The 25,681-nt window shown below is 48.2% G+C and overlaps 1 protein-coding gene across 1 annotated transcript in view; it reads left to right on the forward strand.

Annotated features, from left to right (window-relative positions):
* The window catches only part of LOC126215204 (uncharacterized), a 43,130-nt gene extending 23,394 nt beyond the window's left edge, over window positions 1-19,736 (forward strand). Inside the window, exon 3 of the mRNA XM_049941868.1 lies at window positions 18,881-19,736. Within this exon, the coding sequence (XP_049797825.1) occupies window positions 18,881-18,942 (62 nt within the window). The 3' untranslated portion in view covers window positions 18,943-19,736. The remainder of the gene's footprint in view (window positions 1-18,880) is intronic.
* Window positions 19,737-25,681: the final 5,945 nt, after the last annotated feature.

Here is a 25,681-nt window from a genome sequence, read left to right on the forward strand (position 1 = left end):
TCTGCCGGTGTAACAACAAGAACAACAACAACAACTCCAGCAGCACGGGCCGTGCCCAGTCAGTCAACATCGGGCATGCCTAGGACACAGTCCCGGTCTACGTTAAGTGAAGTGCGACGTAAACGTGAACAGTGTTACTACACAATTGGCGACGAGTAGGGTCGTTCTTTCGCGTGTTGCGTCGTTGTTCCGGTTTCGCAGTTTCTCCACGGCATGGAGGATTTGGTGCGAGTTTTGGTTGCGCAGCAGACGGAACTCATGGCCACCATGAAACAAGTGCTTCCGGCGTTGCTCTCCGCGCCGTCTGCTCCGGCGCAGTTCCCTCCTCCCTTTCCCCCGTATGACGAGACGGCGGAGGATTGGGACGCATATGAACATCGCCTTCGGCAGCATTTCCAGGCGTTTCATGTTGCCGATGCGGAGGTATGTCGTGCTCTCTTCTTGTCTTGGATATCTCCCTCGCTGTATCAAGTTTTGCGGCAGCTAGCGCCGTTGCAGGAACCCTCGTCCTTGTCTTTTGACGCATTGTGTTCGTTGCTGTCTTCATATTATCGCCGCCGCACGCATGTTGTGGCGGCTAGGGTCGAGTTCTATCAATGGAAGAAACAGCCCCATCAGTCTTACCGGGCGTGGGCCGCTACCCTGCACGGTCTTAGTCACAAGTGTCATTTTGTCACGGAGCAGTCGCGAGAGTCGTATGCCCACGTTGTGGTACGCGACGTCATTGTTCGTTCGGCCCCTGATAAGGAGGTCCGGCAACGGGCCCTGCAGTTAGAAGACCCTTCCCTCGAGGAAGTTCTGTCCATTGCTCAATCGTATGAAGTCTCTCACGCGGCAGGTCAACAGCTGGAAGCGTGGTGCGACGTCGCGGAGGTTCAGGGTGGCGCGTCCGCGTCCACTGTGTCCGGGGTGGACGACGTGCGAGCGGTACAATCCGGCCGTTACGGCCGCTCCCGCACGGCGCGTAAACAGAATTCCGGCCGCCGGCCCCTGTTGCCGTCCTGTGCGTCGTGCTATATACATCACGATCGGTCAGAGTGTCCCCAGCGTTGGGCCGTTTGTCGCAAATGTAATAAAAAAGGTCACATTGCTAAAGTTTGCCGCTCAGCCTCAAAGGCATCGAAGGAAGCAAGTACAGAGGACATGGACGTTGACATTCAGGAAATTTCGTCGGGCCAGGCTCCCGACGCATCGGCCCGCAAACTTTTTATCGAGGTGTCGGTTGGGTCGCGCCGGTTACAACTGCAAGTAGATACGGGGGCGGCAGTTTCGTTGTTGAATGCACAAACTTATTCCGACCTTGGATCGCCCCCGTTGGCGCCAGTTTACCGGCGTCTACGCGGTTATGGTAAACAGTTCATTCCCCTACTGGGTCAATTCACTACCGACGTGACTTACAAATCAGTCACTCGGCCTATTACTTTTATTGTTGTCAGTGATGCGAGCTCCGCTAACCTTTTTGGCCTGGATGCCTTTCAAGCTTTCGGTTTTTCTATTGCTGACACCATACAGTTGGTCTCCGAAGACGTTCCCTATCACTCAATGGAATCTTTGATCTCAGACTTTCCAGATATTTTTGGGGAGGGCCTGGGGCGTGTTTCCGATTTTGAAGATCACTTAACGTCGAAGGCGTCGGCTCGCCCGCGTTTTCTACGCGCGAGACAGATCCCCTTGGCTCTCCGCCCTCAGGTAAAGGAAGAGCTAGACCGGCTGACAGCCCTAGGGGTCGTTATTGCAGGTTTACGAAGGGAGGTCCTCACGTTATTACATGCGGGGCACTGGGGTGTTTCCCGTACTAAAACCTTGGCTCGCAGACATGTGTACTGGCCCGGTATTGACAGAGAAATTGAGCACTTGGTGGCTGCCTGTTCCCAGTGTGCGAGCCAACAAGCATCTCCCAGGGCAGCGTTCTCTTCATGGCCGCCGGCAACACAAGCATGGGAACGTGTTCACATCGATTTTGCGGGCCCGTTTCTCAATGGCTTTTGGCTCATTGTCATTGATGCTTATTCCCGATTCCCATATGTGGTTCGCTGCTCCTCAACCACTTCAGAAGTTGCAATCCAGGCACTAGCAAAAATCTTTTCTGTGGAAGGTCTGCCAATCACCCTGGTCTCAGACAATGGACCGCAGTTTATTTCCAGACCTTCCAGGATTTTTGTAGGCGCTTCGGTATTCGGCACGTTTGCTCTCCCCCCTTCCATCCACAATCGAATGGGGAAGCCGAGCGCATGGTGCGCACATTTAAGGCGCAGATGAGAAAGTATGTGCACGAATTTCCTGCAGAGGAAGCCTTGACGTTTTTCTTGACGGCATACCGGACCACACCAATGGGCGACCGCAGCCCCGCAGAGCTCCTCCATGGGCGTCAACCTAGGACTCTGCTGCACCTCCTCCAGCCTGGTCCTCGCCAGTCTTCACAAAACGGAGTACCTGGCTTTCCACTGGGTATGTCGGTCTGGGCCCGTGGGTTTGGTCGCAATCCACGTTGGATACCGGCGGTGGTCCTGCGCCGAAATGGCCGCCGGCTCTATACCTTGCAGGCGGGAGATCCCCCCCAGGGGATCCACAACTCTTTTGTGGATATGTGCGTAGCGAGCACGGGACCCCGAGCTGATGTGGCCTTCCTTCCTTTCCGGGCTGCATACCTTCCCTTTCCGCATCCTTCCCCATCCCCCATCTTCGCCCCCCCCCCTCACCTCTGGCTCCTTCCTTCCTTTTCTCCCCCTCTGGGGGAATGGTTTGTGCCTACGTCCGGAGACGGACGCTTGTAAATGTACCACATTCTTCGCCTTCCTTACTTGTAAGTCTTCGTCCTTCCTTTGTCCTTCTCTTTTCCTTACCTCTTCTCTCTACCCTTTTCTCCGCTGCGGCGTTTGAGACCTCTCTTCTTTCCTTTCCCTTTCTCTTTCTTCCTCCCTGTGCGTGTCTGAAGGCCAACCCACGCACTTCCATGCGTAGCCGGTGACGGAGTAACGCGTAATTCCCCGCCCCGGGTAGACAGGTAGGACACGTACGTACCCCCTGGTAACGGCCAGGCCCAGGGAGGGGTGATTACCCGAGCTGATACCTTCCGAAAGTGCCGATTGGTCCCTCCGTCCGTTTGTCGGGAGGTGTGACCTGAGGTGTGAACAATCACCTAAGGCGGGAGTGCCCTCAGAGAGGGCCCCCACAAGGGAGGAGCGCGCCATCGGAGACGCCGGTAATCATGGGGATTCTTCCGCAATGGTTTCCTCACCTTCCACTATGTCTGCTCACAAACGTAAGTTCACTGAGTCTCAACCACAGTCAGTTCTTCCATCGTTGCCACAGTTCCTTGTTGTTTCTCGGTCTGATGAAGGTCACGACTTCTCCACGGTCAACCCTTTCATTATTCAGAAAGGTGTCGACGCAATTGCAGGTCCTGTAAAGTCTTGTTCCAGATTACGGAATGGCACCCTGTTGCTAGAAACACACAGTGCCCTCCAGGCACAAAAATTGCTGCGTACCTCACTACTACACACTTTCCCTGTCCGGGTGGAACCGCACCGTACCTTAAATTCCTCGCGTGGAGTCGTTTATACACGCTCCCTCGATGGACTGTCTGACGAAGAAATTCAGCACTACCTGTCAGACCAGGGCGTAACGGCTGTTCATAGGGTTATGAAAAGGGTTGACACGAAGATCATTCCAACCCGCACTGTGTTTTTGACATTTGACAAAGTGCAACTCCCATCGAAAATCAAAGCGGGCTATGAGATAATTTCCGTTCGTCCTTACGTCCCAAACCCTACGCGTTGCTATCGGTGCCAGCGCTTCAATCACACCAGCCAGTCCTGTTCTAATCCGGCCAAATGTGTTACGTGTGGCAGGGATGCCCATGAGGGTGCTTGTCCACCTCCATCCCCTCGCTGCATCAACTGTATGGGTGACCACGCTGCATCCTCTAGAGATTGCCAAGTTTTTAAGGACGAAAAGCTCATCCAGGAAATACGAGTGAAGGAAAAGGTGTCTACCTTTGCTGCTCGAAAGTTGTTCGCCAGTCGACAGCCCATCGTGCCTCAGACAGGCAAATACAACACTGTCCTTGCTTCTCCTCGGCCAACAAAGGAGGCGGCCACGCAAACTTGCGACCTCACCTTTAGTGCCACGGTCGTCCAATCGGCCAGCGCAAAGATCGCCCGTTCAACTTCACCACTTTCGCCTGCCCACTCTATGGCTCACTCTTCGTCGGGTTCTGCTAAATCTCGAGCCCAAAAGTCCGACACCAAGTCTTCGAAGAAAGAGCATACGCGTGAAGAGTTTTTACGTACGGCAACTTCTCCACCATCGGTTCCTCCTTCCTCTAAACCTCATACTTCCAAGAAGGCTACAAAGAAACCCAGTTCCTCTCCTTCTCCGCCAAGGCGTGTCCCATCCACAGCGCCAACTGGCGGAAATCGCCCTCGGCCGTCTTCTGTGTCGCCGAGGCGCACTGCTGGTGGCCGGTCAACCGGCCGATCGCTGGTGGCAGGAGCTGCTCCTGCCCAACCTATGGATCAGGATCTTCTGCCTTCGGCTGAATGCCATTCCATGCTGTCGGTCGCAAGCTCTGAGCAGTCGTTGAGTTGACAGCACCCTTGGTCACATTCCTCCATTTTCTGTTCACCCTATGTCCATTATCCACTGGAATATCCGCGGCATTCGAGCCAATCGGGATGAATTGTCGATCCTCTTACGCTCCTACTCGCCGGTCATCTTCTGTCTTCAGGAAACAAAGCTGCGTCCTAATGACCGCTTTGTTCTCCCTCATTTTCAGTCCGTCCGATATGACCTCCCCTCTGTGGAAGGCACTCCAGCCCATGGAGGACTCATGATTCTTCTCCATGATACTCTCCATTATCATCCAATCCCCTTAGACAGTTCCTTCCAAGCTGTCGCCGTCCGTCTTTCCCTTTCTGGATACACGTTCTCTCTTTGTACTGTATACATTCCATCGTCCACACCAATGGCACGAGCTGATCTCCTTCATCTTCTTGGTCAGCTTCCACCCCCCTATTTGCTGGTTGGGGACTTCAATGCCCACCACCCGCTTTGGGGATCTCCACATCCTTGTCCACGTGGCTCCCTATTGCTAGACGTCTTCCACCAAGCGGATCTAGTTTGCCTCAACACTGGGGTCCCCACGTTTTTGTCTGCCTCCACGACAAATTTCTCTCATTTGGACCTTGCGATCGGTACTGTTCCGCTAGCTCGGCGCTTCGAATGGTTCGCACTTGATGATACACACTCGAGTGCCCCCCTGCGGGTCCGGGGATTAGAATAGGCCCGAGGTATTCCTGCCTGTCGTAAGAGGCGACTAAAAGGAGTCCATCCCCCTCACGGGGGTAGTTAGCGCCTGCGTCCGGAGACGGACGGTTTCACGACCTATAATCGTGGTCTTTTTGGTTTTTCCTTCTCGTTTCTTCCTTCCTTTTGTTGGTTCCTTTCTTTGCTCTTCTCCACTTCACTGTCTTCCTTACTTTTTCCCTTGACTTCTCCTTGCCTTCTCATTGCCTTCTCCTTGCCTTCTCCTTGCCTCCTTCTCCTTGCTTTCTCATTGCCTTCTTCTCCTTGCCTTCTCTGGTCTCCGCCTCGGCGTTTGAGACAGTCTGTCCTCTTTCTCCCTCTCTCTTCTTTTTCCTCTTCTTCCTTCCTCCCTGTGCGTGTCTGAAGGCCGACCCACGCGTTCGCACGCGTAGCCGGTGACGGGGTAACGCGTAAGTCCCCGCCCTGGGTAGACATGTAAGGCACGCGCGTACCCCCTGGTAAAGGCCAGGCCCGGGGAGGGGTGATTGCCTGAGCTGATACCTTCTGACCATGCCGATTGGTCCCTCCGTCTGTTTCTCGGGAGGTGTGACCTGAGGTGTAAACATTCACCTAAGGCGGGAGTGCCCTCTGAGAGGGTCCCCACAAGGAAGGAGCGCGCCATCGGAGACGCTGGCAATCATGGGGGATTCCTCCGCAATGGATTCTACTCCATCGCTTTCGACTTCGACCCACAAACGGAAACGTGACCAGCCAACAGTGACAAAAATACTACCGCCTGCCCCACAGTTCCTCGTAGTTTCTCGATCTGAGGACGGAAAGGATTTTTCCTCTGTCAACCCTTTCGTTATCCAGAAGGGCGTAGATGCCATAGCCGGATCTGTCAAATCTTGTACCAGGTTGCGTAACGGTACCTTATTACTAGAAACTGAGAGTGCCTTTCAGGCACAAAAACTGCTTCGGGCCACACTCTTGTACACGTTCCCTGTCCGGGTGGAGGCCCACCGCACTTTGAATTCGTCTCGTGGTGTAGTCTATAGTAGCTCTCTCGACGGATTGACTGACGAGGAGCTTCAATCTTTCCTCGCTGAGCAGGGCGTGACTGCTGTCCATCGGGTCATGAAAAAGGTCAACAATGACCTTGTACCGACCCGGACACTTTTCTTAACCTTCGATAGTGTTAAGCTGCCATCGCGCATCAAGGCGGGCTACGAGGTTATTTCTGTTCGCCCCTATGTCCCGACACCTACGCGCTGCTACCAGTGTCAGCGTTACAATCACACTCGACAGTCTTGTTCCAATGCGGCTAAATGTGTCACTTGTGGCAGGGATGTCCATGAGGGTGACTGTCCACCTCCGTCTCCTCGTTGTGTGAACTGTCAGGGTGACCATGCCGCATCCTCCCGCGACTGTCCTGTCTATAAGGAAGAACGCTGTATCCAGGAAATTCGAGTCAAAGAGAAAGTGTCCACCTCGGCTGCTCGCAAGCTATTGGCTAGTAGGAAGCCCACGCTGCTCCCAGCGGGGAAATACAGTACTGTCCTCGCCTCTCCTTGGACTACCCGGGAGGTAGCAACCCAGACATGCGATCTGACCTTCAGCACCACGGTCGTCCGTTCGGCCAGTGCTAAGATCGCGCGGTCGACGTCTCCTCTTCGTCCCATCACCCCACAGACACCAGCCCCTTCATCAGCTTCTGCTAAGACGAAGACCCAGAAGTCAGATGCACGGGCCTTCAAGAAGGAACCGTCCCGTGCAGACTTCCTACGTACCTCGACCTCCCAGCCTTCGTCCGGTACTTCCACCAAACGACCATCCAAGAAGGCTAATAGGAAGCACAGTTCTCCTTCTCCGCCACGGCGCATTTCTTCTCCTGCGCCACCCAGCGGTTGCCGCCCCGGGCCGTCATCCCTTTCGCCTGGCCGCACCGCTGGTAGCCGAACATCTGGCCGTTCACCGGCGGAGGAAGCTCCCCCTCCCGGCCATCTTCCCAAGATGGCCGATGAACCTATAGAACCAATGGACGATGACTGTCCGCCTACTGATAGCGGCGGCAGTGCTCGCTCGAAGCCAGGCCCTCAGCGGCCTTCGAGGTGACCCCTTCTCTCATCTTCCTTTTCTTCCGATGGCACTTATTAACTGGAATATTCGCAGCGTTCGCTCCAACCGAGAGGACTTGAAGTTGCTGCTCCGCTCGCATCGTCCGCTCGTCGTAGCCCTCCAGGAAACGAAGCTACGCCCATGCGATCAAATTGCCTTGGCACACTACACCTCTGTGCGTTTTGACCTACCCCCTGTGGTAGGTATCCCAGCTCATGGAGGGGTTATGTTGCTGGTCCGGGATGATATTTACTACGATCCCATCACGTTGCACACCGGCCTGCAGGCAGTTGCCATCCGCATTACTCTCCCCACTTTTACGTTTTCCTTTTGTACCGTTTACGCTCCATCGTCATCTGCCGTTACCAGGGCAGACATGACGCAACTTGTTGCTCAGCTACCTGCACCATTTTTGTTAACTGGAGACTTCAATGCCCACCATCCTCTTTGGGGCTCTCCAGCATCCTGCCCGAGGGGCTCCTTGTTAGCAGACCTTTTCAACCAGCTCAATCTTGTCTGCCTCAATACTGGCGCCCCTACTTTTCTTTCGGACACATCTCATACCTATTCCCATTTAGACCTCTCTATATGTACTCCCCAACTTGCACGCCGGTTTGAGTGGTATGCCCTTGCTGATACATATTCGAGCGACCACTTCCCGTGTATTATCCATCTCCTGCAGCATACTCCCTCTCCGTGCTCCTCTCGCTGGACCATCTCCAAGGCAGACTGGGGGCTCTTCTCTTCCAGGGCGACCTTTCAGGATCAAACCTTCACAAGCTGCGATCGTCAGGTCGCACACCTCACGGAAGTCATTCTCGCTGCTGCTGAATATTCCATCCCTCACCCTACCTCTTCTCCACGTCGCGTACCGGTCCCCTGGTGGACCGCAGCATGTAGGGACGCTATACGTGCTCGTCGACGTGCTTTACGCACCTTTCAACGCCACCCTACAGTGGCGAATTGTATTAATTATAAACGATTACGTGCTCAGTGTCGTCGTATTATTAAAGAAAGCAAGAAAGCCAGCTGGGCTGCTTTCACCAGCACCTTCAACAGTTCTACTCCTTCTTCTGTTGTCTGGGGTAGCCTGCGCCGGCTATCTGGCACTAAGGTCCACTCCCCAATTTCTGGCTTGAAGGTCGCGAATGAAGTCCTTGTGGCCCCTGAGGCTGTCTCCAATGCCTTCGGCCGCTTTTTCGCCGAGGTTTCGAGCTCCGCTCATTACCACCCTGCCTTCCTCCCCCGCAAACAGGCCGAGGAGGCTAGGCCACGTGACTTCCGCTCCTCGAATTGTGAAAGTTATAATGCCCCATTCACCATGCGGGAACTCGAAACCGCACTTGGCCGATCACGGTCCTCCGCTCCAGGGCCTGATTCTATTCATATTCAGATGCTGAAGAACCTTTCTCCTGCGGGTAAAGGTTTTCTTCTTCGTACATACAATCGCATCTGGATTGAGGGACATGTTCCCGCATGCTGGCGCGAGTCTATTGTTGTCCCGATTCCTAAGCCGGGGAAGGACAAGCACTTGCCTTCCAGTTATCGACCTATCTCGCTTACCAGCTGTGTCTGTAAAGTGATGGAGCGAATGGTTAACTCTCGATTGGTTTGGCTGCTCGAGTCTCGACGCCTACTTACCAATGTACAATGTGGATTTCGAAGGCGCCGCTCTGCTGTCGACCATCTGGTTACCTTGTCGACCTTCATCATGAATAACTTCTTGCGGAAGCGCCCGACCGCGGCTGTGTTCTTTGATTTGGAGAAGGCTTACGACGCCTGTTGGAGGGCGGGCATTCTCCGCACCATGCATACGTGGGGCTTTCGCGGTCGCCTCCCTCTTTTTATTCGTTCCTTTTTAATGGATCGACAGTTTCGGGTACGTGTGGGTTCTGTCCTGTCCGACACCTTTCGCCAGGAGAATGGAGTGCCACAGGGCTCAGTTTTGAGCGTCGCTCTCTTCGCCATCGCGATCAATCCAATAATGGATTGCCTCCCAGCTGATGTATCAGGCTCCCTTTTCGTGGACGATTTTACCATCTATTGCAGCGCGCAGTGTCCACGTGTCTTGGAGCGCTGTCTTCAGCGTTCTCTTGACCGTCTTTACTCCTGGAGTGTCGCCAATGGCTTCCGTTTTTCTGCCGAGAAGACGGTCTGTATTAACTTCTGGCGCTACAAAGAGTTTCTCCCACCGTCCTTACGACTCGGTCCCGTTGCTCTCCCACTCGTGGAGACAATCACATTTTTAGGCCTTACCTTTGACAGGAAACTTAGCTGGTCTCCACATGTGTCATATTTGGCCGCCCGTTGTACCCGTTCTTTAAATGTCCTCCGTGTTCTCAGTGGTATGTCGTGGGGAGCGGATCGAACCGTCCTACTTCGTCTATATCGGTCGATCGTCCGCTCCAAGCTGGATTATGGGAGCTTCGTATACTCCTCTGCACGGCCATCCATCTTACGCCGCCTCAACTCCATACAACATCGGGGTTTACGACTTGCGATCGGAGCATTTTATACCAGTCCCGTAGAGAGTCTTCATGCTGACGCTGGCGAATTGCCACTCACCTACCGGCGCGATATACTGCTTTGTCGGTATGCCTGTCGGCTACTGTCAATGCCCGACCATCCTTCTTATCGTTCCTTTTTTGACGACTCTCTTGACCTTCAATACGGGTTGTATGTCTCTGCCTTGCTACCCCCTGGAGTTCGCTTTCGTCGCCTCCTTCAACACCTTCATTTTTCACTCCCTGCAACCTTTCGAGTGGGCGAGAGCCGCACGCCACCTTGGCTCCAGGCTCAGGTCCGCGTTCACCTCGACCTCAGCTCGCTCCCAAAAGAGGTCACCCCCGGTTCGGTCTACCACTCCCGTTTTTTGGAACTTCGTTCGAAGTTCAACAACATGACTTTCATTTATACAGATGGCTCTAAGACCAATGACGGGGTCGGGTGTTCCTTTATTGTCGGGGCACAAAGTTTCCAATACCGGCTCCATGGCCATTGTTCGGTCTTCACAGCTGAGCTCTTTGCCCTCTACCAGGCTGTTCTGTACATCTGCCGCCACCGACATTCTGCTTATGTCATCTGCTCAGATTCCCTGAGCGCCATCCAGAGCCTCAGTGATCCGTACCCGGTTCACCCTTTCGTACACCGGATCCAACGCTCTCTTCAGCAGCTGGTGGACGTCGGTACGCCGGTTAGCTTTATGTGGGTTCCTGGCCATGTCGGTATCCCTGGGAACGAAGCTGCAGATGCCGCGGCCAAGGCTGCGGTCCTCCAGCCTCGGACAGCTTCTTGTTGTGTCCCTTCGTCCGATTTTAGCAGGGTCATTTGTCGGCGCGTTGTGTCGCTGTGGCATGCCGATTGGGCTGCACTTACCGACAACAAGCTTCGGGCCTTAAAACCTCTTCCCGTGGCTTGGACGTCCTCCTCACGCCCTTCTCGGCGGGAGGAGGTCGTTTTAGCAAGGTTAAGAATTGGACACTGCCGGTTCAGCCATCGCCATCTGCTGACGGCTGCGCCGGCGCCGTTCTGCCCATGTGGGCACTTGCTGACAGTTCGTCACATTTTAATGTCCTGTCCCGATCTTAAAACACTGCGCCTCGATCTTAACCTGCCTACTACTTTAGATGCCATTTTAGCGGATGACCCACGAGCAGCTGCTCGTGTTCTTTGTTTTATCAATTTGACAAACCTCGCTAAGGACATTTGATGATGTTTTTTAATCCTATGCCTGTCAGTCTGTCTTTTATTGTGTTTTCCCTTTTAGTTGTTGTTGTCAACTTGTGCCTCGCGGTGCATTCTTAGAGTAGTCAGGGCGCTAATGACCATTGAAGTTGTGCGCCCGAAAACCACAAAAAAAAAAAAAAACACTCGAGTGACCACTTTCCATGTGTCCTTAGGCTGCAGCCTCAACTGCCATATATGCGCCCGCGACGCTGGAAGTTTGCCCAAGCCGATTGGACACTTTTTTCGTCTCTAGCGACATTCGATGACCGTCGCTTTCCCAGCGTCGACGATGAGGTCACACATATTACCGACGTTATTCTTACAGCTGCGGAAAGTTCAATACCACGCACCTCCGAATTGCCCCGGCGCCCCCCAGTTCCTTGGTGGAACGAGGCATGCCGTGACGCAATCCGTGAGCGGCGACGTGCTCTTCGCATTTTCCGTCACCATCCTACTTTGGCAAACTGTATCCGCTATAAGCAACTCCGTGCGCGATGCCGTCGCGTCATCCGCGATAGCAAGAAGGCAAGCTGGCAATTCTTTATTAGCTCATTTAACACCTTCACTCCCTCCTCGGAAGTTTGGAGTCGGCTTCGACGGTTCTCAGGCGCGCCTAGTTTCTCCCCGGTCTCTGGGCTCACTGTCGCGCATGATACCTTAGTGGACCCTGTCGCAATTTCTAACTCATTGGGTCAGCACTTTGCTGAGATTTCGAGCTCTTCAAATTACCCGCCAGCGTTTCTCCCGAAGAAACGTGCAGCGGAAGTGCGACCTCTTGCTTTCTCCTCTCAAAATCGCGAAAGCTACAATACTGTTTTCTCCATGCGGGAACTCCAACATGCCCTCTCTTCTTCTCGCTCCTCCGCCCCTGGATCGGATGGTATCCATGTCCAAATGTTGCTGCATTTATCAACCCATAGTCTGCGTTACCTCCTTCGCCTTTATAATCGCATTTGGACCGACAGTACCTTTCCCAGACGATGGCGGGAAGCTATCGTCGTTCCCATTCCGAAACCTGGAAAGGACAAACATCTCCCCTCTAGCTATCGCCCCATTTCTCTCACGAGTAGTGTCTGTAAGATTTTGGAGCGTATGGTGAATTACCGTTTAGCTTGGTGGCTGGAATCACGCAGTCTTTTAACACCTGCCCAATGCGGATTCCGAAAGCATCGTTCTGCAGTTGACCATCTTGTTGCCCTCTCCACTTGTATCATGAACAATTTTCTCCGGAAACGCCAAACGGTAGCAATATTTTTTGATCTGGAGAGAGCATACGATACCTGTTGGAGGACAGGCATCCTCCGCACACTGTTCTCTTGGGGCTTTCGAGGCCGGCTGCCCCTTTTTCTTCGCGAATTTATGGCAGAGCGAACATTTAGGGTGCGGGTGAACACTACTCTCTCCCGTACTTTCTCTCAAGAAGACGGGGTACCCCAGGGCTCCGTGCTGAGTGTTGTACTGTTTGCCATCGCTATAAATCCAATTATGGATTGTCTCCTTCCTGATGTCTCGGGCTCCCTTTTTGTGGATGATTTTGCGATCTACTACAGCTCTCAACGGACCAGCCTTGTTGAACGACGTCTTCAAGGATGTCTCGATCGCCTCCACTCTTGGAGCCTCGAAACCGGCTTCCGTTTTTCTCCCAGTAAGACCGTTTGTATTAATTTTTGGCGACGTAAGGAGTTTCTTCCGCCCTCCTTACATCTAGGTCCTGTCAACCTTCCGTTTTCAGACGTCACTAAATTCTTGGGTCTTATGTTTGACAGAAAACTGTGCTGGTCCTCCCACGTTTCCTATCTTTCGGCTCGCTGTCTGCGAACACTCAACACCCTCCGTGTCCTGAATGGTACCTCCTGGGGAGCGGACCGAGTGGTCCTTCTCCGCCTCTATCGCGCCTTAGTGCGCTCGAAACTCGACTATGGAAGCATAGTCTACTCCTCTGCTCGGCCGTCTATTCTTCGGCGTCTCGACTCTATCCACCACCGTGGATTACGGTTAGCGTCTGGAGCTTTTCACACTAGCCCTGTGGAAAGCCTTTATGCTGAGACTGCTGAACCTCCGCTGTCCAATCGGCGAGCGGTCCTTCTGAGCCGTTATGCTAGCCATCTGTCTTCCATGCCTGCTAATCCAGCCCATGACCCTTTTTTCGACGCCTCCTTTGATGTAGGGTATGCAGGCCGCTCCTTCTCCCTACTACCCCCGGGAGTCCGCTTCCGTCAACTGCTCCATTCTCTTTCCTTCCGCTTTCCTAAAACCTTCTTGACAACTTGGGGTACAGCACCGCCTTGGCTGCGTCCCCGGATCTGTCTGCTCCGTGATCTTTGTCAATTTCCCAAGGATGGTACACCTTCACTTGTTTATCGTCGGGCATTTGCTGCTCTATGTGCACAAATGACAGACGCCACATTTATTTACACCGACGGCTCGAAAACATCGTTGGGTGTAGGGAGTGCCTATATTGTTGGCGACGCCCCAAATCACTTTCGGCTTCCCGACCAGTGTTCGGTTTATACTGCGGAGCTTTTCGCTGTTCTCCAGGCTGTCCACTACATCCGCCGCCATCAGCGGATACAGTACGTAATCTGCTCAGATTCTCTCAGCTCTCTCCTCAGTCTCCAAGCTCTTTACCCTGTGCACCCTCTGGTCCACCGGATTCAGGACTGTCTGCGCTTGCTCCACCTGGGGGGCGTCTCGGTGGCGTTCCTCTGGCTCCCGGGACACGCTGGTATCTGTGGGAATGAGGCGGCTGATATAGCAGCCAAGGCTGCAGTTTCTCTTCCTCGGCCAGCTATTCAGTCGCTTCCCTTCACCGATCTACGGAGCGGTTTATGTCGCAAAGTTGCTCATTTATGGCATGCGCATTGGTCAACACTTCCCCGCAATAAATTGCGGGAAGTGAAAGCCCTTCCTTGCGCTTGGACCTCTTCCTCCCGAACGCGTCGTCGGGAGGAGGTCATTTTAGCTAGACTCCGGATAGGGCACTGTCTTTTTAGCCATCGACATCTTTTAAGCGGCGATCCTCCCCCACTCTGTCCCCACTGCTCTCAGCTGTGGACGGTACGACACCTTTTAATTGAATGCCCCTATTTTAATCCGTTACGCTCCCGTCTACAGCTATCGCCTGATCTATCGTCGATTTTAGCAGATGACACGCGCTCAGCCGACCGTGTTCTCCAGTTTATTAGTGACAGTGAAATGACGTCAGTCATTTGAAGTTTTATCGGGGACCATCAACCCCTCTCTGTAGTGGAATTTTAAGCCTTGTTTCTGCTTTTAGTGTCCAATTTTTTGAGTTTCGTTCCCATTTTTGCTGTTTTCAATTTTCAGTTTTTATTCTTTCCTCAGTCACGGACCGGGCGCTAATGACCATAGCAGTTTTGCGCCCTAAAACCAAAATAAAAAAAAAAAAAAAAAGGCGGGAGATCGGGTGGTACGTCGTCACCAAAATCAGCTACGTCCACGTTCGGGCACCCACCCTCCGACCTCTCGGACACCGGCTTCCCCATTGCCGGCAGCTGTATTGGTTTCACAGGGGACGTTACCTCCTCTCCCCGCTGTGACTCTGCCGCACTGCAATGGTTCTCAGCCTTGGCAGCCTCCAGTAGCTCCAGCACTGGCATCGCTATCATTCGAGATGCCCCAGCGAGAGCCGGCCCCCCTAGCAGGTTCGGTTTCTCAGGGGGCTAGTTCACCTGTGGTCGTCCCTTCCCCTTCGTCCCCACCACTGGGTCTTGCCCCTCCCGAGGTGGAACGGGATCTGGAGTTCGACAGCTTGTCACCCGTTCTGTCCCGAGCTCCGGTTGTGGGACGACGGGGGCCTCTTCGTGTGGGTCACTTCCAGCCGTATTCGAAGGTTCCAGCTCGAGGGTTGGCAGATCCCCTCAACTCCGGCCATCCAATGGATGTGGAGGTCATCGCTCCTGCCCGACGCTCCACCTTCCGACGCAGTGGATCACAGTGGCTTCACCCCCCGAAGGAGGAGGAGTGTAGTAGCCACCAGAAAGATCGCGGGAGGCGCACATTGGCACGGCGCGTCACGGGCGGTAGTTGCCGCAAGTAGAGTCCCGTCCACCAGAGGGCACGCGAGAATTTGGACGCGATCTCTGCCGGTGTAACAACAAGAACAACAACAACAACTCCAGCAGCATGGGCCATGCCCAGTCAGTCAACATCGGGCATGCCTAGGACACAGTCCCGGTCTACGCTAAGTGAAGTGCGACGTAAACGTGAACAGTGTTACTACATAGTTTGCCAAATATATTGGGTCTTTTATTAGAGTCCCTTCCTCTTTGATTTTCAAGTTTGACAGATTCATTTTCCTGGTACCAGTTTCCTGCTTCACAATCTTTCATACTGCCTTATTTTTGTTTTCAGCAGAGTGCACTATTTTGGAGTTATGAGCTCTCTTTGCTGCAAGCAATATTTTCCTATATGTTTTCCTATATATTTTATAAAAGAGTGAGAAAGCAGGATTAGTTTGGCTGTGTTTAATGGAGCTCAGCTACTTTAGTGTTTCAGATGATTTTTTGATTCCTTTTGTGACCCACTTGCTTTTTCCTGCTGTTGATAATGGACATAATACTTTAGGAAATGTTTCTTCAAAATTTAATTTAAACAATGTAATGAAATTTTTGAATTTTTCATTTACATCTACTTCTGAGTATACTGAGTCCCATGTTTGTCCTGCTATCTGTTTGGCAAACTCATGTCTATTTTCTTTAGAAAAAATTCGTCTGTAAATATGCATTTTCTTTGTTTCTTCTGGAGCCACTTTTATATTAATGATTTGAGCTGAGTGATCAGATAATCCTAGCTCTGCTACTACCACCTCACAGTTTTCTTTGCCTAAATCTGTTAATACCTGATCAACAGCTGTCTTTGAGTATTTTGTTTTTCTTGTTGCTCTGTTAACCATTGGAAGTAGATTGAAAATTTGAGCAAGACTTAGTAATGTGTCCCATGTAGCATCAGGATTCAGTTTATCTACATTTAGGTCTCCACATATGAGAATTTAGTTCTTTGGAGTGGATATCTTGTCAAGAACATGATTAAGTTTGGAGAAAAAGGTGTTGAAGTCTCCACTAGGAGATCTGTATATACATAAAATAATCAAATTCCTACACCTGTATTGGTCCCTGATTTCAACTGCTGCCAGTTCAAAATGTTGCTCTTCACTGATTACACATAAATCGCTTCTGGTCTTATACTGATAATTTTGTTTTACATAAATACAACACCCTCCACACTTCATAGAAGTCCTACAGTATGCGCACGCTAAATTATAAGACTGCAAGACTAACTGATTAATTTCAGCCTCACTGCACCAATGCTCAGTGAGACAAACAACTGAGCACTCTGTAGACTACAGCTCCACTTCTAGCTGTTGGGTACTATCTTCTAGGGAACATATATTTTGGTGAACAACTGTTAAGTAATTTTTTCCAGCACTATTTGCATTCCCACTTTTTTCGTTTTAATGTCATTCTGTTTTGGTTCAACTGCTTCCTTATTATGATTACACTCACGTTTTTTGTTTGCATATGGTATACTTGGATAGTCACCCCCTGCAGACCGTATTAGTTTCCCTTATTTTTTATAATTTTACATAATACCAGGAGCATTTTACTGAAAGTCATTGCACCTAGTCTTTTTAGGTGCTGGCCATCCCTACCCAGACATTTGTCGTCGAGAAATTTATTTGGGTCAACAAATACAACACCAAGTTCGTCGCACTGTTCCCTAATGCCAGTGTTTATTTTGTTTGTATGTGAAAGAGCACCACGTAATGGCAATGGACATCCAACAAACGTTTCCCATGCCAAAACTAACAATTGGCCCCAGCATTCTACAAAAGAAAAGTATGGACATATAACTACAGTATCCACGATTGTGGGTCAAATGAGGGATATATCATTCCGTGGACTGAGAAGGACGGAGGAAGTGGTTCAGATGAAGTCGGGAACTTGGAGATTACTAACACTCAAGCAAAAAATCTCCACATAATCACAGATAACTGTAAGGGCCAGGAAAGAATTGGGCTCTAATTGCCCTGGAAAAGACTCTCGTTGGCACCAGAAGATTTGAATCTGTGCAGCATTATTTCCCCGTGGTAGGTCATGCTACATTTCCTTGGGATCGTGATTTTGGTCATCTTGAAATTTACGCGAGAAACATACGTCCAATATTATACATGCCAGATGAATGGGCGAAGTAGTCCAAAAAATTTTGTTGTGACGAACATGCACAGACAAGACTCCAGATGCTTGGGCGATCTGAAGTCATTAATCTCGATACCAACTCTATTCAGATCTGGAGATCCCATTCGTTTTAGTGAAGCGACTCAATTTAAATTTGAGTGTAAAGAACCTTTCACTCTAAGTGTGAAGCACTGCTACTCAGATATAGGAATCTTCATGTCAGTGGATCTATGTAGCAAGTGGAAAGGAAGACCTGCTGAACCAGATCCATTTCAGTTGCTAATAAAATACAAAAAGCCAATTCAAATTGATCAGAAAAATATTGATGACATTCTGTCTCTTACGGCAGACAAACCTGCAGCATATGAAAGCTTTTTTCGGTCAAGTGCTGGATATAGTGTGAACAATGATGATGTAGAAGAACTTGCTTGATTTCACATTTACAGTTTAAAGTAAATTATTAGACTGACTTATCCGTTATGTATGTGTGTATGTGAAAGTGCAAAAATTGTTAAAAGCTACTAGTTGTTACATAATTATCAAAATAAATCCTTAAAAACGTATTTTGTGTTCTAAATTATTTTCAGGGAGATACAGTCATAAGCCATTTTCGACCACATCATAATTAAAATGACTCTCAAATTAATATTAGATAACAGAAAGAAGATATTCTATTTTACACAAGGTTTGCAATGTGTTAAAGTATAATTAAAAGCAAAAAGGGAGTGTCTATTTGGTCTTCAAAATTTTTATACTTCCATGAAACTTTAAAGTTGCTGTATCTCAAAACTAGTTGAATGTGGCTTATGACTATATCTCTCCGACCCTTTCAATTATAAAATCAGGTGTGTCAATTTTAAGATAAATTATGAAAAATAGAGCAAAATTTTGTACACTTGGCTCTTTGTAACTTCAGAGGCTGATAACATAGAGCAAACACATGTTTGAGTTCATAATTAACTGATTTTCTGACATGCAGACATTCTTGATTCCAGTGCCTTTGGCTCACTGCCAATATGTTGCTAAAATATGGACAAAATTTGTTATAGCAAAGTTTTGAAGCAAACGTGCAGAGAGGTTGTGCCACGAAGAATACTTTCTGATGATTTACATTCTTAGCACACACTGTGTCAGAGCAGCACCTCGCAAGATCCTAGGTCTGTTAGGTCGCAAACAGTGGCTTGACAAACTGGAGGATATTTTTGTGTGTTTCCAACTCCTGAGTAAATGGCCATTGTGGAAATGACTTTAGTGCCTGCTTCGAATTACAATTAGAGGTGAAACTTTGTAGGACTTGGTGTGACTCCCTTGGGTACATTCTGCACAATTTTTCACAAAATTGAAGTTAATCAAACTGGGAGCATTTTCACGTTGGGTCCCTTGACGTGGAATAATCGTTTGCCAAATTGTAAAATTTTGCTACATTTCCATAGACTACAAACACATGGCTGCAAGGTAGATATTAAAAATATGCTTAAAACTAAAATTACTAAGGATTTTTCTAGGGAATTTTATCTCAACCAGTATCAATGATTAACAATGATTTTACAGAAGTTTTTTAATGTGGGGTGTAACATTTCCTGTATCTGCAGCTTGTGGTGTACTCTCGACATTGCTGCCATCTGAGGCAAAGCTGAAGAAGATGAACCACTGAGGTCAACTGCAGCACAGCGTCTGTATCCTCGCTGCCATTGTCAGGAGCCTGAGATGTCGCCCACATGTGCTGCTCTTACTGCCATACCTCGTGACCTCAACGATGAGAAGTTGTCCTAAGTGCTTCGTGTAGCCCGCTGTGATGGTCAGCATCCTGCATCACTGTCTTAAACGTGACATGGTGCACCAGCTATTATTATTTTGGTGCCAGACAGATGTGAATGGCACAAGAAGAAACAGAGACTGCCAACTTGTGAAAACTACGCAAAACAAACTGTACTCTAAAGTACTAGCTTCATTCTTTTCCACTTTTCATACATTTTTCAATGTACCACCAATTCAGCGGCCATTATAGAATTGTTAAGTTGACCTGATATATTAATTTAGAGAGATTGAGGAAAAAGATGAAATTAATTTTGTTGACCTCCTTCTTTAAGAAACTAAACAAACTGCATTGAAGCACAAATATTGGAATACATTTTTGATATGATAATTCTCAACATAGAAAGTAAGTTCATGAGGTGTGTTCAAAAAATAATGGGAAATGTTGTTTTTTGGAAATAATTTTGTTTATATGTCTACATCAATGTTATCACCTTCAAAGTAGTCATACATAAGCCCATTTCCCAACCTGTGAAAAACTTCTGCAATTCTGTCTCTCAGATAGTTTATCACTCTTTCAGTGATGCGCTTTTAATCTCACCCATGCTCGTGAAAGTATGATCCTTTAAAGTTTCCTTTACTTTTGGGAACAGAATGAAAGTCATGTGGTGTCATATCTACTGAATGTGGAGGTTGAGGAAGTATTATAATGTAATTTTTTGGCTAAAAATAAAAAAAATAAAAAAAAAATAAGTTTGAGCAGGTGCATTATCATGGTGCAAAAGCCATGAACACCACAAATCCAGACTTTTTTCAGATTGTTTCATGCAAATGGTTTTGAACTTGTAAATAGTAGTCATTATTGATTGTTCCACCTTAAGGCAAGCACTCATGGTGCACTATGCTGTTAAAATCAAAGAATACAACGTTGTAAACTGCACAGTTGACCTCACTTGCCAAGCTTTTTTTTGTCCTGGTGTTCCAGAATGCTTCCACTGGCATGACAGATTTAATTTTGATGTACGAGGGGTATTTAGCAAGTAATGAAACACTTTTTTTCTGAAATCGTGTTGGCCTTGTGACACCTCACTGGGAGGCCTGTGCACCCACATGATACCACTCTACTGACTGACATCAGAGCCAACATCTTGTTGCATCAGAAACCTCCCCATCATCCATCTACTGCTTCCCGTAGAGTCCGTCCTTCGTTAGGCCTGACAAATGGAAGTCAGAAGGTGTGAGGTCTGGACTGTAAGGTGGATGAGGAAGAGCAGTCCAGTGACATTTTGTGAGCTCCTCTGTGCTGCCTTGAGTTGTAATGGAGAAGTTCATTTACCTTTGTCTTAGACTAAAATTCAACAATTAAGGAATTAATTATCATGTCACATGTTTCATACATAAAACATAGCAAAGATCATGGCATGAGATAATTGATATGCCAGCATCATCAATGACTTCTTTGACTGTGGCTTGCAATCATTCATAATCTATTACATCTTTTCCATGATGTCACTGGATGACGATGCACTGTCCAAGATGCTCATCATCTTCAGCATCTTCACAGAGTTCTTCAAAATGCTTATACCAGTTGTAAACCCTTGTTTTACCCAAAGTATGCACACAAAAAGCAACATTATCTACAAAACTTTGCTGTAGTTTATTCGACTACCACAGAAAAATTTAATATGTATTTGCTGATCCATTTTCATAGAAAATAAATAACCACCAATGCTACCAAAAACACATGTAACCTATTTCACAGCTGACAAGACTAAATACCCAGTATAGCTAACACTGCACATACACTTTTCTCACATTTTTACCAACATGACAATGAAAATTTTGCACAAAGCGGTCTGTTAAGACATGAAAAATTACAGAATTCTTATTACTTTTTGAACACACCTCACAGAGCTGCAATGAATCTTTCACTGTACCAAATTCATATGTGTGTCAATTCATATTTCATGTACATAGACCTAGTAACAATTAAAAACTTGTCTCCCTCCAGGACTAAAAAACGATTAGTGACTTTATTCATTCATTTACTTGCATATAGCACAAGTGCTATGAATCCAGTACCATCATATATGTTGTATGTCTGACGATTGAAACTAATTTGTGTAAGTGTCTGATAACAGGTAATAATAACATCATGGTAAGAGACCAAAATTCAATAATATTACATTACTGATGGAAAAGATATAGAACAATACAGCAACAATAATAACAATAATAATAATAATAATAATATCATTTATTAGTCATTTTATCATTCTGTACTATTAAACAGACAAATTACTTCCAATGAGGTATCAAGACAGATTGCTGCTTACTGTAAAGAAGACACATTAAGTTGCAGACATGTACAATTAAAAGACACGTACATAAAGCTTTCGGTCACAGCCTTCATCAGCAGAAGAGAAACACACACATTCATACACACAAGAAAGCACACCTCATACACACATGACCACCAACTCCAGCATCTTGGGCTGGAATGCAACTATCACGTGTGATGCAAGCAGCAATGTGCAGTGGGTGGGGAAGTGCAAGGAATAGTAGTGTAAGGGTGCGGAGATAGATGAACGCTATCTGGTGGAGTGGGGCAGTAAATAAACAGTGAGGGAGACGAGTATGGGGAGGAGATAATAGAATACAGGAGGTGGAAATTGTTGGGTGGAAGTATGTTACTGTAGGTTGAGGCCAGGATAATTATGGGAGCAAAGACTGTGTTGTAAGGATAACTCCCATCTGTGCAGTTCAGAAAACCTGGTGATGGAGGGTAGGATCCAGATGTCTTGGGTAGTGAAGCAGCCATTGAAATCAAGTATGTTATGTTCAGCTGCATGTCGCACGACAGGCCAGTCTACTTTGCTCTCGGCCAGAGTTTTGTGGTGGCTGCCCATCCTAGTGGACGGATGGTTGGTAGTCATGCCAATATAAAAAGCTGTGCAATGATTGTAGCAGAGCTGGTAAATGACATGGCTGCTTTCACAGGTGGCCTGATCCCTGATGGGGTAGGATAAATTTGTGACAGGGCTGGAATAGTAAGTGCTGGTTGAGTGGACTGGGCATGCCTTGCACCTGGGTCTTCCACAGGGATACAGCCCTTGTGGCAAGGTTCAAGCCTTGGGCCCTTTCCAGAACATCTCCCCTGAATCCATTTCCCTCCTCACCCCTATGACACCTCGCACACCCACCTTCTGCATGCTGCCCAAAATTCACGAACCTGGATGCCCCATTGTGGGTGCTCATTCTGGCCCCACTGAAAGAATTTCGTACTCATTGGCCAATACCTCCAACCAATTGCCCATAATCTAGCTACCCACATCAAAGACACCAACCACTTCCTTAACCGACTCTCCATCATCCCCATCCCCATCCCTTTACCTCATGGATCCCTACTCATCACTGTTGACGCTGCCTCCCTATATGACAACATCCCTCATGTCCATCGTCTTACCACTATCAAACACTATCTTTTTCAATGTCCTTCAGACTCCAAACCCATTACCTCATTCCTCATACACCTTACAGATTTTATCCTAACCCACGACTACTTCTCCTTTGAAGGGAAGGTACTCATATATAAACAAATCCGTGGCACAGCCATGGGCACCTGCGTGGCACCTTCCTATGCCAACCTTTTTATGGGCCATCTAGATGAGACCTTCCTAACCTCCCAAAATGCTGAACCTCTAGTCTGTTTCAAGTTCAGTGATGAAATCTTAATGCTCTGTCTCAGGGCCAAGACACCCATCACCATTCCTTCATAACCTCACCACCTTCTCAACCTTCCACTTCACATGGTCCTCCTCAACCCAGTGTGCCACCTTCCTAGACGTTGACCTCCTCCTCTCTGGTGGCTTCAACGGCACCTCTGTCCACATTAAACCCAGTATTTTGATGGCTGTAATCCCTTTCACACCAAAATCTCCCATACAGCCTGGCCACTTGGGGGCAGCTTATCTGTAGTGACAAGGAAACCTTTGCTCGGTATGCTGAGGATCTCACCAAGGCCTTCACAGACAAGCACTATCTCCCACACCTAGCCTGCAAACAGGTCTTGCATGCCACTCCCCTCACACCACCAATTGTCCCACCCCCAAGAATCAACCACAAAGGAGTGTCACCTTCGTCACCCAGTACCACCCCAGACTGGGATAACCGAACCACACACACCCTTTACCAGGACATCCTACCCAAGATACTGTACTTTCCACCCCTTCAACCTCCACAACATCCTAGTCCATCCATATGCCACTTCCAATCCCAACCCTTTGCCACAAGGATCAAGTCACTATGGAATACCCAGGTACAAAACGTGCCCAGTCAACTCACCCAGCACTTCTTATTCCAGTCACAGGTTTATCTTACTCCATCAGGAGGCCAGACCACTTGTGAAAGCAACTAGGCCACATTTACCAGCTCTGCTGCAATCTTTGCACAGTTTTTTACATTGGTATGACTACCAACCAGCTGTCCAGCAGGACGAATGGCCACCGCCGAACTGTGGCCAAGAGCAAAGTAGACCACCCAGTGGTACAAAATGCAGCTGACCATAAAATACTTGATATCAATGTCCGCTTCACTGCCTGAGCGATCCACCACCACCAGCTTTTCTGAACCGCACAGATGGGAGTTATCCTTAAAACACATTCTCCGCTCCCATAATTATCCCGGTCTCAACCTGTGATAACATACTGCCCCCACATACTCTGCCCAACAGTTTCCACCCCCCTGTGTCCTATCATCTTCTTCCCATTCTCATCTCCACCCCACCCTCCTCCTCCATTTATTTACCATCCTCTGTCAACACATCTGCCCATCCTTCCCTGCTGCTCTCCTTTTTTGTTCCTTTTTCCCCCACCTCCATACCCCACAACTCCCGACGCTGTGCCTATTGGCAGTCTAGTCCCTCCACACTCCACCATACAGCGTTCATCTCTCTCTCTCTCCCCCCGTGCACTACTATCCCTTCCACTTCCCCACCTCCTGCAGATTGCCACTTGCATCCCACGTGATAGCTGCATTCTAGCCCGAGATGCTGGAGTTGGTGGTCATGTGCGCTTGAGGTGTGCTTGCTTTGTGTTTGAACGGTGTTTGTTTCTCCTTTTCTGATGAAGGCTGTGACTGAAAGCTTTACGTAAGGGTCTTTTAATTGTGCTTGTTTGCAACTTAACATCTTTTCCTACAGAACCATATATATTATTTCAGATCATTATCCCTTTTTTCAACACGTACTAATCATATTTGTGAATTTTGTGCTAAAACTTACTATTTGTGGAAAACTTTAACACAAAAAGACTTTTAACAATCACAGGCAAAAGGACATCATGAATGCCTAGCTTCATAGCTATATTTTATGAAGCTAACTTTTATACATTATTAATGAGGTGACAATGACAAATGAGTACATCACTTCTGAAACTATATTCATTTAGAAATGTCAACTTTTACAACAGGCAGAGAGAATGGATTACTGCAGTGGTCATGGCTATTATCTATGACAATACTTTGTGCAAATTATCTAGTTAATAAGTACTTAAAAACAAATGAAATGGTATTTGTTGTAAGACAATATGAAAAGGGAGTCTCTTACACATGATTATCTCTGCCTGTTGTACAAGTTGACTTTTCTAAATCAATACAGTTTTGGAAGTGATGTACACATTTGTCATTGTAACCTTCAATTTTGATTTACTTATTGGTGCTATGGCTTAACATGCTTATTGTAATTGAAAATGTTTGTCGAGTTATAGATTGTGTGGCCCTACTGACAGACCCTCTGCCTACAATACGAGCGGGGACAAACATTCCGAATGCAAAACACATTTCCAGACACATGGCAATGTATGTACAAGGATGTGTTGTGAATTTATGATTAATATTTCACATTGTTTGATTCATTTTAAAGATGTTTTCTCTTCTTATCCCAGTGACTAAATTTATTCCAAATACTTTCATTATTTAAAACTATAATAGTGACAAAGTTTTGCACCAGCCTGCTGATATACATGTCATATAGAAACCAATATGTCTGTTTTAATTATGTGGTTGTTACTGTGGTCTTCAGTCTGAAATGTACGTCCATTTGTACCTGATTGCAGTACAGCTATTCAAGCTACAGTCTCCCTCACAAGTTTGATTCCCATGCTTCCTTCCATTACCAAATTGACAATCCCCATCAACTGATCTCTTCTTTTTCTCAAGTTGTGCTGTAAGCCTCTCTCATCCCCACTTCAACTGGTACCTCTTCACTGCTTAATCGATTTCCTTGCCTAATCTACAGCACTTTTCTGTAGCATCACATTTCCTCAGTTTATATTCACTTCTTGCCTAAACCATTCACCTCTGACATTTCTCTTTCTTACAGAGGCTACACTCCAGACAAATTATCTGCTGACACCAGATAAAGCAGGTTTGCCCAAAATAGATGAAGTGAGTCCACTCACTCAGTTTCAGTGAAAGACAGCCCCTCATACTTGTTGGTTAGCGGGATCGGTACAACACCCTTAGTCCTCCCTCGTCCCCATTCACCCTGTACAGGATACTTCGATATGCCATTGACATGCCACTCACCATCAAGTGGACAGGTAATGGCAGATCCCGCACTTTTTGCAGAGGAGACAAGA

This window comes from Schistocerca nitens, chromosome 12, assembly GCF_023898315.1.
Source record: "Schistocerca nitens isolate TAMUIC-IGC-003100 chromosome 12, iqSchNite1.1, whole genome shotgun sequence".
In the NCBI taxonomy this organism is placed as follows: Eukaryota; Metazoa; Arthropoda; class Insecta; order Orthoptera; family Acrididae; genus Schistocerca; species Schistocerca nitens.